The 12,599-nt window shown below is 35.9% G+C and overlaps 1 protein-coding gene and 1 non-coding gene across 2 annotated transcripts in view; one reads left to right on the forward strand and one right to left on the reverse strand.

Moving 5' to 3' along the window:
• The window catches only part of Smp_170630 (hypothetical protein), a gene marked incomplete at its 5' end in the record, with an annotated part of 30,860 nt that overhangs the window by 2,768 nt on the left and 15,493 nt on the right, over positions 1 to 12,599 (reverse strand). The window contains 5 exons of the mRNA XM_018797456.1: positions 581 to 725; positions 2,510 to 2,516; positions 7,701 to 7,850; positions 9,130 to 9,373; positions 11,411 to 11,608. Coding sequence (XP_018652496.1) covers positions 581 to 725; positions 2,510 to 2,516; positions 7,701 to 7,850; positions 9,130 to 9,373; positions 11,411 to 11,608 — 744 coding nt within the window. The remainder of the gene's footprint in view (positions 1 to 580; positions 726 to 2,509; positions 2,517 to 7,700; positions 7,851 to 9,129; positions 9,374 to 11,410; positions 11,609 to 12,599) is intronic.
• Positions 6,542 to 6,608, forward strand: Smp_tRNA_00358_Glu_TTC.1.1. Its single transcript has one exon. It is a non-coding gene (tRNA).

Below are 12,599 nucleotides of genomic sequence, written 5' to 3' on the forward strand. Positions count from 1 at the left end.
ATATTTGTAAAATCCCAGCGAATGAATTTGTAGTAAACCCAACGTTTCGCCTGGCAAGGAATTCCATGAAACTCCTTGAAAAAGCTTGGACCAGATTGCCAGGCGAAACGTTGGATTTACTACAAATTCATTCGCTGAGATTTTACAAATATATATTATTCCCATAAAACGTTTAATGTTTATAATAGCCATATATTTTCTAAAGAATATAATCTTATATTTCTAACTATGGATGATAGTTATCTCTTTTAAAATTCAGGACCGAAATTGCCTCCCCCCAACCAATATACTACGTTTTTCTAATATTCTACACGTTATATAATTACAAGTTACTCGATGGTTCCATTATGCTTTAATGTCTCTGACTGTGAAGCTGGATGGCACGGAATCGAATCTGTCATGGAGCATCAGTTCCCTCGAGATTATAGGTACACCTTGCTAACAAGTGCCAAGTAGAACGAAATCTAGGTCCAAGGTTTCCTGTTGACTACCTTCAAACACCATCTTATTTAAAAAAGAAGTATAATGACTAACTATTGTTAAAAGAAGTACATATATATACATGATTAGGTAATCTTACTTTACGATTTTGTTCAACTGAATAAGAATTTTCTAAATTTCTTGTTTTCCAACCCAAATCAATCGGTGCCAAAAATAGAACATTTGGTGAATGTTGACTTAATTGTTGACGAAAATTAGTTGAAATGAATTTCGTAAAGATTTCCCTATTATTTTAAAAGGCAAAAATAGAAGTAAAGGATATTTCATTGTTTAATAGGTAGCTAATGATACAATCGATTAATCTGTAAATAATAATCAATATATAACGCGATGGCGTTTGAACCGAAAGGTACTGGGTTCGAGTCCTAGAGTGAACATCAACTGTGAGATGCAGGTACATCCGGCTGACGATTCCCAAATAGGACGAAACGCGCGTCAAACTGGATTCCACTGCTAGCCACTATCCATCTTTGCTTACAATGCTTGTGAATTGAGGCTATATCGAGGCAATACACACAGTATGCACATATGCCAATTAGAGACTGACCAGATGCAGTCCTAACACACCAATGGGAAGATTCAAACAAACAATAACAAGTGAATTCAATATAAGTTTCGTTTTGTTTCAATCGAGTTGAATGTTTCCACTAGCTCAAGTGACTCAATATCACTTTTACTATGTTCGGATATGAAATGGCTATCTATAATGTAGGGTTTCCTATCAAAAGAAGTAGTCGAGAAGTTTGTGTATCTGGGTAGCTGTATAAGTGCTGGTGGTGGCGTGAATGATGAGATCAGTTCACGTATAGTGGAAGCCAGAGCGGCTTATGCCAATCTAGGCCATGTTTGGCGCCTTAGTGATGTTAGTCTGACTGTAAAAGATCGGTGAGAGCACCGGTGAGAGCAGTTTCGCTGTATGCTTGTGAAACCTGTCCTCATCGAGTTGAGGATGTGAAACGACCCTCTGTGTTTGATCATCGTTATATCCGAAGGATTGCCGACATGCAGTAGCAACACAATGTAATAAGGCAGAGGTTCGGAATTGTGTGTTCAGGCACAGCGAAGATAATTCAGTTGGTGTCACTATCTTGAAACATCGAATTCGGTAGCTTGGACATGAACTATGAGTGCCGTCTCAGAGAATTCCTTGTCGTGTAATATTTGCCAAAGCTGAGACTGGTTGGAAAAAGCGAAGAGGTGGTCAATGTATGACATGGTGTCACGATATGAAAGAAAGCTGTACAGGATTGGATTCTGTTGGTCCCTCACGACTCCTTGGTCGGGGTCCAAGAGATAGTGCAACATAGTGGCTAGAGACGTTATCAGATATGGCTTATGATAGAAGCTAGTGACGATCCTGCTGTAAATTTATTTTACTTTCTTCATAAAAATGGACGTAACTTCTTTAACTAGAAGAATTCTTTTTGATTGTAGTTTTGTTAACTTAACTGCCTCTCTCATTATTATTATTATTTCACTCTCGCGCCAGAGCACTTAATTGATAGACCACTGAAATCTCCACAAAAAACCCCTTCTGATTATAATCATATACTCACTAGTGACTGACTCCATGAAGTATTTCATGGAGTTCTAGTGAGAAGCAGTGATCAATGAAGTTCAATCACGTCTTTTTTGAGATAACAACTCATTGAAGACAATTGGTGAACGGTTGCTCAAACTTCGTGGATTGGTTGAAGTTAGACATTAACACTGTTGGATGCCGGCTCAGTGGTTTATTATTTCACTCTCATAAACTAATTTCTATTCGTTATTGTACCCCTTTTTCTTAGATGCAACTTACATTCCTATCTCTTCATATTTTCATTGTTGTTGTGTGATGCATATGTATCTGATGCGCCTTTGTACCAATGTTTATGCGTTCAAGTCAATAAATAGGCAAACCAAACACAATCAATAATCAATAGTGTGGACAACATGAAAAAATAGCCAAATTTGGGGGTGTCCTCACTTCATAAAGTTATAAAAAATACGTAAAGTACTAACTTACTTTGTATCTGATTTTTGTTGAATCAATGAAGAAATATCCCCTTGAGGTGGTAAATTTACTTGTTTTACAATATGTATAACTCCATCATGAAATTTTATTGGATGTAAATCTGTCGCTTCAGCATGATTAAATGTTAACTATAATATAAGACAAAAAAGAAAATAAGATGTATGTTATTTTATTTTTGAACTTCGCCTGTAGCTCCTCCGGGGGCTACTGTTGGTTCCAAGCCCGGATAAAGGAGAAGGGTTGAGCATGGGGTTAACTACCCCATCCCGTAGAAGACTAACTCGCTAACATGGTAATCATGGTAAGTCATATGACGTAATTGAATATTGTGTATGTTGACATATTCGACTATAAGCATCATAAGCATCAAAGTGTTTCTTTGAATTTCTGTTTTCTCGATACTCATCAACAGATGCCATTCATATGAATTAAAACACCCTTCCTACAATATTTTATCATATCACTGTATTGTTGAGTAACTTTACCTTTAAAATATTAGTCTTTCATAAACATATTCAATGACAGTGCTATTTCAATAGCTAAACTGATATTATATTGATGACTGTTATTTATGACTAATCATTCAAATAACCATTGATATGAGACTAAATGAATTATATAGATTAGTAGCTTGAAAAATTACTTTTATGTGTACTAATAAACACTGATGAGCGGCTTGTGCTTCTCTACGAAGAGTAACAGGAGTAAGTAAGTAAGTAAGTAAGTAAGCAAGTAAGTAAGTAAGTAAGTAAGCAAGTAAGTAAGTAAGTAAGCAAGCAAGTAAGTAAGTAAGTAAGTAAGTAACAAGCACTGCAACATATAACATATAAGTATTTTATCTATTCAAAAAAATAACAGAATTTAGGTGAACTAGATTTATCATAAGGAACCTAAGTTATAGGCTCGATTGTATGTAAGGTTATGAGTAAGAATCTAAGAGATATTCCAATCAAGTATAAACCAAATATTCGCATAGTTGAAATCATGAGTCGATTGAAGTTAGATCATCATGGAGAACCTGGAAGTACTGGACGGGCGTTTCGTCCTATTGTGGAACTCCTCAGCAGTGCGCATCCACGATCCCGCCCCGCGAGATTCAAATCCAGGACGTATCAGTCTCGCGTGCGAGCACTTAACCTCTAGAACACTGAGCCGGCCGGCATCCAACGGTGTTAATGTCTACTTTCAACTAATCCACGAAATTGAGCAACCATTCACCAATGTCTTCAGTTTATTTATTTATTTAAACACGTAAATATTGATACAAGGAAGCACCAGATACATATGCGCTGCACAAATCTCATTTGGTTTGTGTGGCGGCTGAGATACTGCCCAGGTGATTTTTTAGGGAGTCACACCCCGAGCATTTAAACTACAGGTCTGATCCACAATGCAGTGGAGTATCGTAAGGAAATACAGTCTCATGGTAGCCGGTGACCAACGATTGATTAATACGCCATTTGTTCCCTCAAGATACTGAAGACCATGTGCACCATTGGTGTGGAATCAGGGTTTTCCAATTCTCCTAGGTGGACTCACCGTGTCCACCAACCCCGTTAAAGCTCCAGACATTCGCTTTTCGTCCTCTCACTTTCGTAAACAACAGTAATGGCACGAGAATGAAGTGAGTAGGACTTCCCTGGCAGAGGCTATATACGCGTGGCTATGTGAGAGCATTTGGAGAGGGAGAGCTGACTCTCCTCACTCTCCGCCGTACCAGGGCATTTTGGGGCAATGTCTTCAGTGAGTTGATATCTCCCAACAGACCTAGTTGAACTCCACTGATTACTACTTCTCACTAGAACTTCAGGAAATACCTCATGGAGCCAGTCACTAATGAGCATCTATAAGTTGTATATATATATATATATATATATATATATATAGTATAAGTTCTCTATGAGATCATTTCAGTCAAATTGTCAGAATAATCATTAGGTAGTAGTAGTATTATCAGTAGTAGTAGTATTAGTAGTATTAGTATTATTATTATTATTAGTAGTAGTATAATTTGACAATACCTCATCATGAATCATAGTTAATATACACATATCATTGACTTACTTTTGTCCCATGTCTTGTTTTAATATATCTACTATAAACAGAATGTTTAGATCCATCTAATGTAGAATATTGTGTTGTAAATTCTTGTTCTTGATTAAACCCAGTTTTATATGCATCAATATTTTGTGGATTTTTTATTTGTAATAAATGATGTAAATATAATTTACATTTATCTAATTGAAGTTGTCTCATATTCTCTTTATAGAATTTAGCTATAAAAAAGTAAGAATATATAAAAAAGAAATGTAAATGTATTTATCAGAAGGGGGGTTTTGTAGAGATGTCAGTATTTTCATAGTGGAAAGCATGAGTCAATTGAAGCTAGACCATCATGGAAAACCTGGGAGCACTGGACTGCCGTTTCGTCCTATTGTGGGACTCCTCAGCAGTGCACATGCACGACCTCGCCTCACGACTTTCAAACCCAGGACCTACCAGTCTTGCGCAAGAGCACTTAACTGATAGACCACCGATGGTGTTAATGTCTAACTTCAACTAATCCACAAAGTTTGAGCAACCGTTCACCAATTGTCTTCAGTGAGTTACTGTCTCACAACATATGTGGTTTGAACTCCACTGGTCACTGCTTCTCACTAGAACTCCAGGAATAATCTCTTGAAGTCAGTCGCTAGTGAGCATATGAAACGGCCGTCTAGTGCTTCCAGGTTTTCCTTGGTGATCTAGCTTTAATTGACTCATGCTTTCAACTATGAAAATTTATTTATATTTATTAATGTATTATGTAATTAAATCAATCGGATAATCACTGTGGTATAGGTTGCTCATATCCATATAAGTAGTATATGACGATGGTCAAGCAGAGAATGTATTTCAGTAGAAGATCGATAAGGAAAGAACCGAAACGAAACACAGTTGGTATGAAAATGCATAAACAATAATAATCGGAGACTATGGACCGATATTTGGAGAACGAATGGTCAATATTAAGACAATTGATTGATAGTTTGCAAATTAATCGTTTACTGGATGATTGTCAGATTTTAGTGAGATAATTTGTCATTTTTGTATCAAATACATTCGATTGTCCTCACTTGTGTTCTCATTCAATATAATCACATCTTCATTTTATTGATTGATGAAATGATCTATGTTCGTTTGATACTGTTAATCACTTTCATAATATTTATTTTTGTAATAAAAACTATATATATTGAGATGTATATTGATTGTTTAGGATTGAACTTGATCAGTCTTTGGGATTCAAGTGAATTCATCTGACGAGTCCCAAATAGGACGAAACGCGTGTCCTGCATTCCACTATCAACCATCATCCATTTCTGCTTATCTATAAAATGTCTATCATTTGACTGAAAAATTACAAGTGCTTTCGGTATTAATTTATTTGAAGGGATATTAAGATAGATCTGGAGCTTCAGTCCCTAATCGTCATTATTGATTACTACTTTTAATCGAAAGTTCTTTCATTTTCTTATCTTTATTGACTATATTACTTACTATTATTCAGTAACTACTAATTGTCACCAACCATTTTGAAAACAGCTAATGGTATGGCATAATTTTATTCATGATATCCAAGTTATTATTGTAATTGGATTCTTCCAATCTTGTTAATAGTCTGTTTTCGTTTCATGTTTATTGGCTGAATATTTGTTTGCTTGTGAATTCGTTAGAAGATTTAACAATCGAGTTGATTGACTTGGTGTTGTTTACTTGTATCTTCTCGTCGTTATTTAGGACAGCGATTAATCAGTGTCTTGTTGGCATATGTGCATCCTGTAGGACGAAACGCTAGTCACTATCTATTTTTGTTTATAAAGCTTTTGACTTCAGGCAATATCGAGGCAGTTCATACAGGATGCACATATGTCAACAAGAAACTAATCAATTGCAGTCCTAAATAACAATGGGAAGATACAAGTATTCAACACCAAGTGAATTTCAATTCACCCCATTGCACAAGCAGGTAGTTGACAGGACTCAGTAGCTAAGTGGATAACGCGATGACGTTTCAAGCGAAAGGTACTGGGTTCGAGTCCCAGAGTGAACATCAACTCTGAGATGCAGGTATATCCAGCTGACGAGTATCAAACAGGACGAAACGCGAGTCCTATATTCCACTTCTAGTCACTATCCATCTTTGCTTATAATCGTGTTGATTGATTCTAATAAAACAACCTGTTTAGATCCCGAAATGTTCATGATGAAATACTAAAGGTCAAGTAGTACTGTTAAAATAGCTATTAACTTCATTTTAGATACGTGATTTCTTTGTTATTCCCATATATAACTACTGTTTGTATCACTACACAAAGAATGGAACGATTCATTCCAAGAAAAACGGTTTATAAAGATCTGATAGACATTTTGAACCAAGGTCTAAATATCACAAGTAAAGACTCACCACTCCTCTAATGAAAGGGATGATGTTCACTGTAACACCTGAAGATCATGGATTAGATTTAGTATACTGCACAAGCTATTCAGGGGATTTTATCTAAAAACCAACCCCACTTGTTCAACACTCTTTACTACCTATGGTTAGCCAGTTAGTATTAATTTACAATGAAAATGATTGGAATGCGAAACATAAGGCTAATCGCTCCTTTTAAATGTTGGTTTCATGTTTAATTAAATGGGAAAGGTGGAAGGAAGATACTAGACAATGAACTGAATAGTCAACATCTACCTTGGATACTTTTATATCAAATTACAGCAAGGAAGTTTGTTGAATAGTTAATTCCTCAATTATACTAAGAAATTATCCCTGTACTGATTTATGATCATGTTAGCGGGACATAGATTGGATTAAAGCATGTTTCATGCATGATGGTGTTACTGCACGCTGATTGACTAATTCTTATCCAATCAGCTCTAGTTGTTGCTTGGAGAAGACTTTAGAAGCTTGTCATGTAAAATCTATAAATATACTAACGTATTTCTTATTACGCTTCCTACTTTATCTATCCTTGTTATCTGGAATATAATTTCTTCCCCGTTCAACCGTGTTCTGATTTGAGGACTTGTCGAATGTATTGGTGTCCAAGAATACTAAGCAATTGGGAATAGCTGGGTCGTAATAAGGAATATATATTAATAGTTTTAACAGATCATTTATCTCATACATAGATTGACTTACATTGGAAAGCACCATCATTCGATAAAAGTATAACATTATCACGACCAGTTCCAAGATTCATTTGACATTTACGCATTTCATTAGCAGCTTGTTTAACACCTAATGAAGGATTATTTTCTAAGCATTCAAGAGCTTCATTTAACTTCATTGCTATAGAGAGAAAGATAAATCATGTATAATATCAAAAATCTTCACTATTAGACCAAGAGACATACTACATATAGGGTTATACTTCATTTATATAACCTAGTCGCATGGTAAGCAGCTAGACGTTACTCATCTCAATGTATAGATCTTACCAGCTTGATGATTTCAAACACAAATTTTGATGTGATCACTGATGGATTGTTGAAAAGTGACCGAGCTTATGGAAATATCGTCATAGACTAAATAATCCATGAACAATTAATCGATGCATTTCATAATGTAATTAGATGATATTGTAGGGCCAGTAAAATATCACTGAACCCTAGCCAAATCATCCAGTAGTTGGGTCACTAAATATCGAACAGATCATCGATCCCCGTCAAGGTCAAGGACAATCAACGCGCATCAGTTAATCATACTCCATGGACTGGCCCATGTGGCAGTGGTTCTACTTTCGCTTGTATCAACTTTAAATAATATATTCCTGTAATAACGTCCTTTGCGTTGTACATTCTTCAGAGCATCCATGATCCCTTGATACGTCGATGGGGCAATCCACGTAAGGTGTTGATCGCGAGGTGTGACTTTGAAGTTAGCTTGTTCGTTGTACCGTTCCCGTCTAACTTGAGTAGGCCTCCAATCATTCGACATAGATCATCAACGTTGATGGTCTATAATATTTAATAAGGCAAGAGTAAAGATTTCGTCATCTCTATACCTCATAACTAAAGCCTAAACAACAAGATACTAATTACTACTCAGTAATTAATTACTGTAGTAGTAGTAGTAGTAATGTTGTAGCGGAGAAGAACGCAAGTGGGGACAATCTCATGTAACTAGGCATACAATTACCGGACATTTTGGCAACATCTGACAATCATACAATAAATACTTCCAACCACCATCTTATCTCAACATAGTGCACACAGTGTCGAGCTACCTAGACTAGTGGCCACATTGCAACTTGATCGACAGCATTCGGTCAGCACTAGGAAGGACTTGACACATATGACATTGATCACCACCCAGTGATCAATCAATTGTGGTTAGTCAACTGTCTCAAACTTGATTGTTCCTTTTGCAAATGTCAATCAGTCATCTCAGACGTCATTGTTCGTTTATTTCCATACCAACTGATTTCTGTCCCCATTCTTTCCTCTTCGATCTTCTAGATCTTCTGCCTCCAGACATTCTATTCCTAACTAGCGTTATATACTACTTATGTTAATATAACTAGAACACACACATCACAATATTAGTAAAATGTAAAAATTTCACTTACATTCTAAGCTACTTATTGAATTTTCAATAATATGTATAACCCCAGTACCAGACATTAAATCTTTACGTTGTATAGCTATTTGTTTATTGCATATATCATTGATGATTAAATTTCCATTAGAATTTCTTTGAATACCAATATAAGTTTCAGCTAAGGTTGGACCAACACGTTTAGTATTTTTAACAATTGCATCGGAACAAATCATTTTATTCATGACATGTTGACGTGCTAAAGATTCTTTGATCTTAGGAAGAGAGAAAGAAAGAAGCAAAGAAAGGAAAGATGTTATTCACATGCAATGAAGTAATGAGTAGATTTGCAGGGAGGAGATTTGATAAGATCAGTCTAATCAATCTACTACTTAAAAGATTATGGAATAGCTCAGGTGAATATGCAACTTTAAAGAACGAGTATAAAATTCACAATTTCTTCGCTAGCAATGGATCGCTGGAAGTGGATAGGATACATATTGAGGAAAGCAGCCGACTGAGTCACAAGACAAGCCCTCACATGGAATCCTAAAGGCCAAAGAACATATTACGCCGAGAAATGGAGACAGACATGAGAAGAATGAACAAAAATTGGATAAAACTAGAAAGGAAGGTTCAGGACAGAGTGGGTTGGAGAATGCTGGTCAGCGGCCTATGCTCCATTGGGGATAAAAGGCATAAGTAAGTAAGTAATTAAGTAAGTAAGTAAGTAAGTAAGTAGCAATAGATATTCTAAAGCAATGATAACAATAAAGTAATGTAATCTCATCTTGAACCAATGTAATGTAAAAGCCTGAAGCTAAATTGCCCACTACAAGTTTCAAGTCTAAAAATCCCGTAGGATTTAGTATTTAAGCCTGTAAAAGATCAGATAAATGTACTGCTAATCACTATCATTAATAAAGACAAGACAGAAGATCTATCATTAGTGGCGTAAGCATAATATCGTTCAGTCTACCTTTTTTTCTGATATTCAAGAAGTAATACTAAATTTCATATACAAAAATGTGTATCATAAAGTCAAGTGTTTATGAATCAATACCTCTAATCTTTTGTGTAATTAACAGCCCATTTTATAAAGTTATCTCTGGTAAATCAATTATGTTTACTTCAGTCAGTCAGTTAGTCAGTCAGTGATCTTGAGTGCTGTTAGAAGCATGAGGGCAGTTATCACTTCCCGGTTGCCCACACCGTGAAAGGGTTCTTCTAGAGGTACCTGAAAAGGAAATTGGGTTAGAAGTGGTCTTAATGACCTGAGAGCGTGAAAACAGTGACCAAGGGACAACTGTTTGAGGTCGGTCACACACGACCTTTTTGTGGGTAATTTTTGTGTTAGCTCCGTTCTTCAAAGGACCTTACCGCCGGAGACGGATATCCGTGGGATAAGGCGAGGTGTGCATTTTTAGGGTCGACCTTTTCTAACCCCACCCCTCCTTGTGGGAAGGCAGCATCGTTGTTATGCTGGTTGTCTGAAGGAAACACCTTACTGCTGTCACACCTCTGTACAGTCAGCAGTACGACTTCGCCTTTGGACCTTCGGTTTGCTGCTTTTAGTCTTACCGCTCTTCAACCGACCTGTCTGTCATGGTAGGACCTTGAGGAACGATTGTTCCAGCCAGTATAGTTCGATTGGTTCATCACGATATGGAGGCTCGACCACCACGTCAAGGTAGCAGCAACGGTTGGGATGTTTACTTCACCAATGTAATTAACAACATTTCAGTTTAAAAGAAACATGACATGTTTTTCTTGTTTCAGTGAATGGTTCTTTTTTTCAAATAGTTTATTCCTACTTCAAAGTAGTTGTGTATATGTACCTCTGTTTTGATAATAAATGAATATAACTGTAGAGTCCTTTACTATCGTGAAGCAGATGTTTAGCTTCCTCTGGCTCTCAAGTATATCCTAATTGAAATCAATCTGTGAAGAATACCACCTACATATTAGAACATTGAAAATGAAATTCTTTCATTAAATTTTATGTTTTTAGAACACTGATTTGATGAGTTATGGTTAGAAAATTTGCTTCATTATTTAAATAAAAGCTGTTATGTCTATGAAACGTGTGGTTAAACTTCACTTCTACCCGGCGTTTGTTCTGATGATGTCGTTCAGAAGAACGATAAAAGCTTCACGACCAAACCATCCAGTTCAGAGAACAAAATTCCATCAAGGTAATGGTTACGTAATATCATCAAACTGACTAACTTAAAGTATCAACTGAGTTTTCCAATTCTAACATACTCACTATGTTGTCTTTTCTTTGAAAAAAAAACAAACTGTACACTTACTTCTGTTGAAACAATTCCTGATGTTATCTTATTCCAAATATTATTTGGTACTGCAAAAACTGTATACCATTCAATTGAATCTGGTTCATCTAATTTTCTTTTAATATCTTGTGGTAAACTTTGAACAAATGCTGTTAGATCAGATTCAGCATTTAAACGTTTTAAAACTGTTGGATATTTATATGTCGGTGGAAGAGCCTTAATGAATGAAAGATGAATAAACAATGAAAGATATCAGGGTATAAAAGTAAAAGTTCTCAACTAAATTATTAATTAGGAGGTTTTTTGTGGAGATTTTTAGTAATATTTATATATAGTTGAAAGCGTGGGTCAATTGAAGCTAGACCATCATGGAAAACCTGGAAGCACTGAACGGCCGTTTTGTCCTATTGTAGGACTCTTTAGCAGTACGCACAATAGGACGAAACGGTCGTCCAGTGCTTCCAGGTTTTCCATGGTAATCTAGCTTCAATTGACTCACGATTTCAACTCTATATAAATTACTAATTGTTGTGTACAATGAAACTAGTAGATATCATCTTTGATTACTGATTGTCTTGTGAACATCTAAGTCAGATTTCTTCAAGTTGATATGAATGAATTCTTGTATCAGATGAAAGGGTAATCATCTACCCATTAATAAACTATTCGTTAACTGATATATTATCATTATTATTAGCTTTATTCAATATTATATTTTTGGTACAATATAGAATTCTCAGCACAAAGTATTTCAAAAAGTTTCCGTTTCTTACTTCTTGGTCGATCCTGACGATAAATGATGAGTGAGCCAGTTAGAAGTTAGCAGTCCAGTCAATCGACATCTGAATAATGTACCTGGTTGGGGTCCACGTGACTATCATAACCAATGGTTGAAGACTCTAGGTGACATGGTCCACAATAGATCACAATGGCGTAGGTGTATACAGTCTCTGTCTTTCGGTAAACCATGAGATTAAAATTGCTTCATAACTTTCTTCCTTCCTATATTATATCCTTATATACAACCTTTCGTTTATATACTACCATCATTAAATGAACTAATTCTATGAATTCGGTGTTCATCTTGTTTTGCTAACGAGATTTGGCAACTTGGACTGATGCATATATGTGGCTGGTCCTACCTTGTAGCTGACTGACTGACTGACATTCTTTCTGTTGAATATTGCCAACAAATACGATATCTCTG

Source organism: Schistosoma mansoni, chromosome 4 (assembly GCF_000237925.1).
Source record: "Schistosoma mansoni strain Puerto Rico chromosome 4, complete genome".
Classification (NCBI taxonomy): Eukaryota; Metazoa; Platyhelminthes; class Trematoda; order Strigeidida; family Schistosomatidae; genus Schistosoma; species Schistosoma mansoni.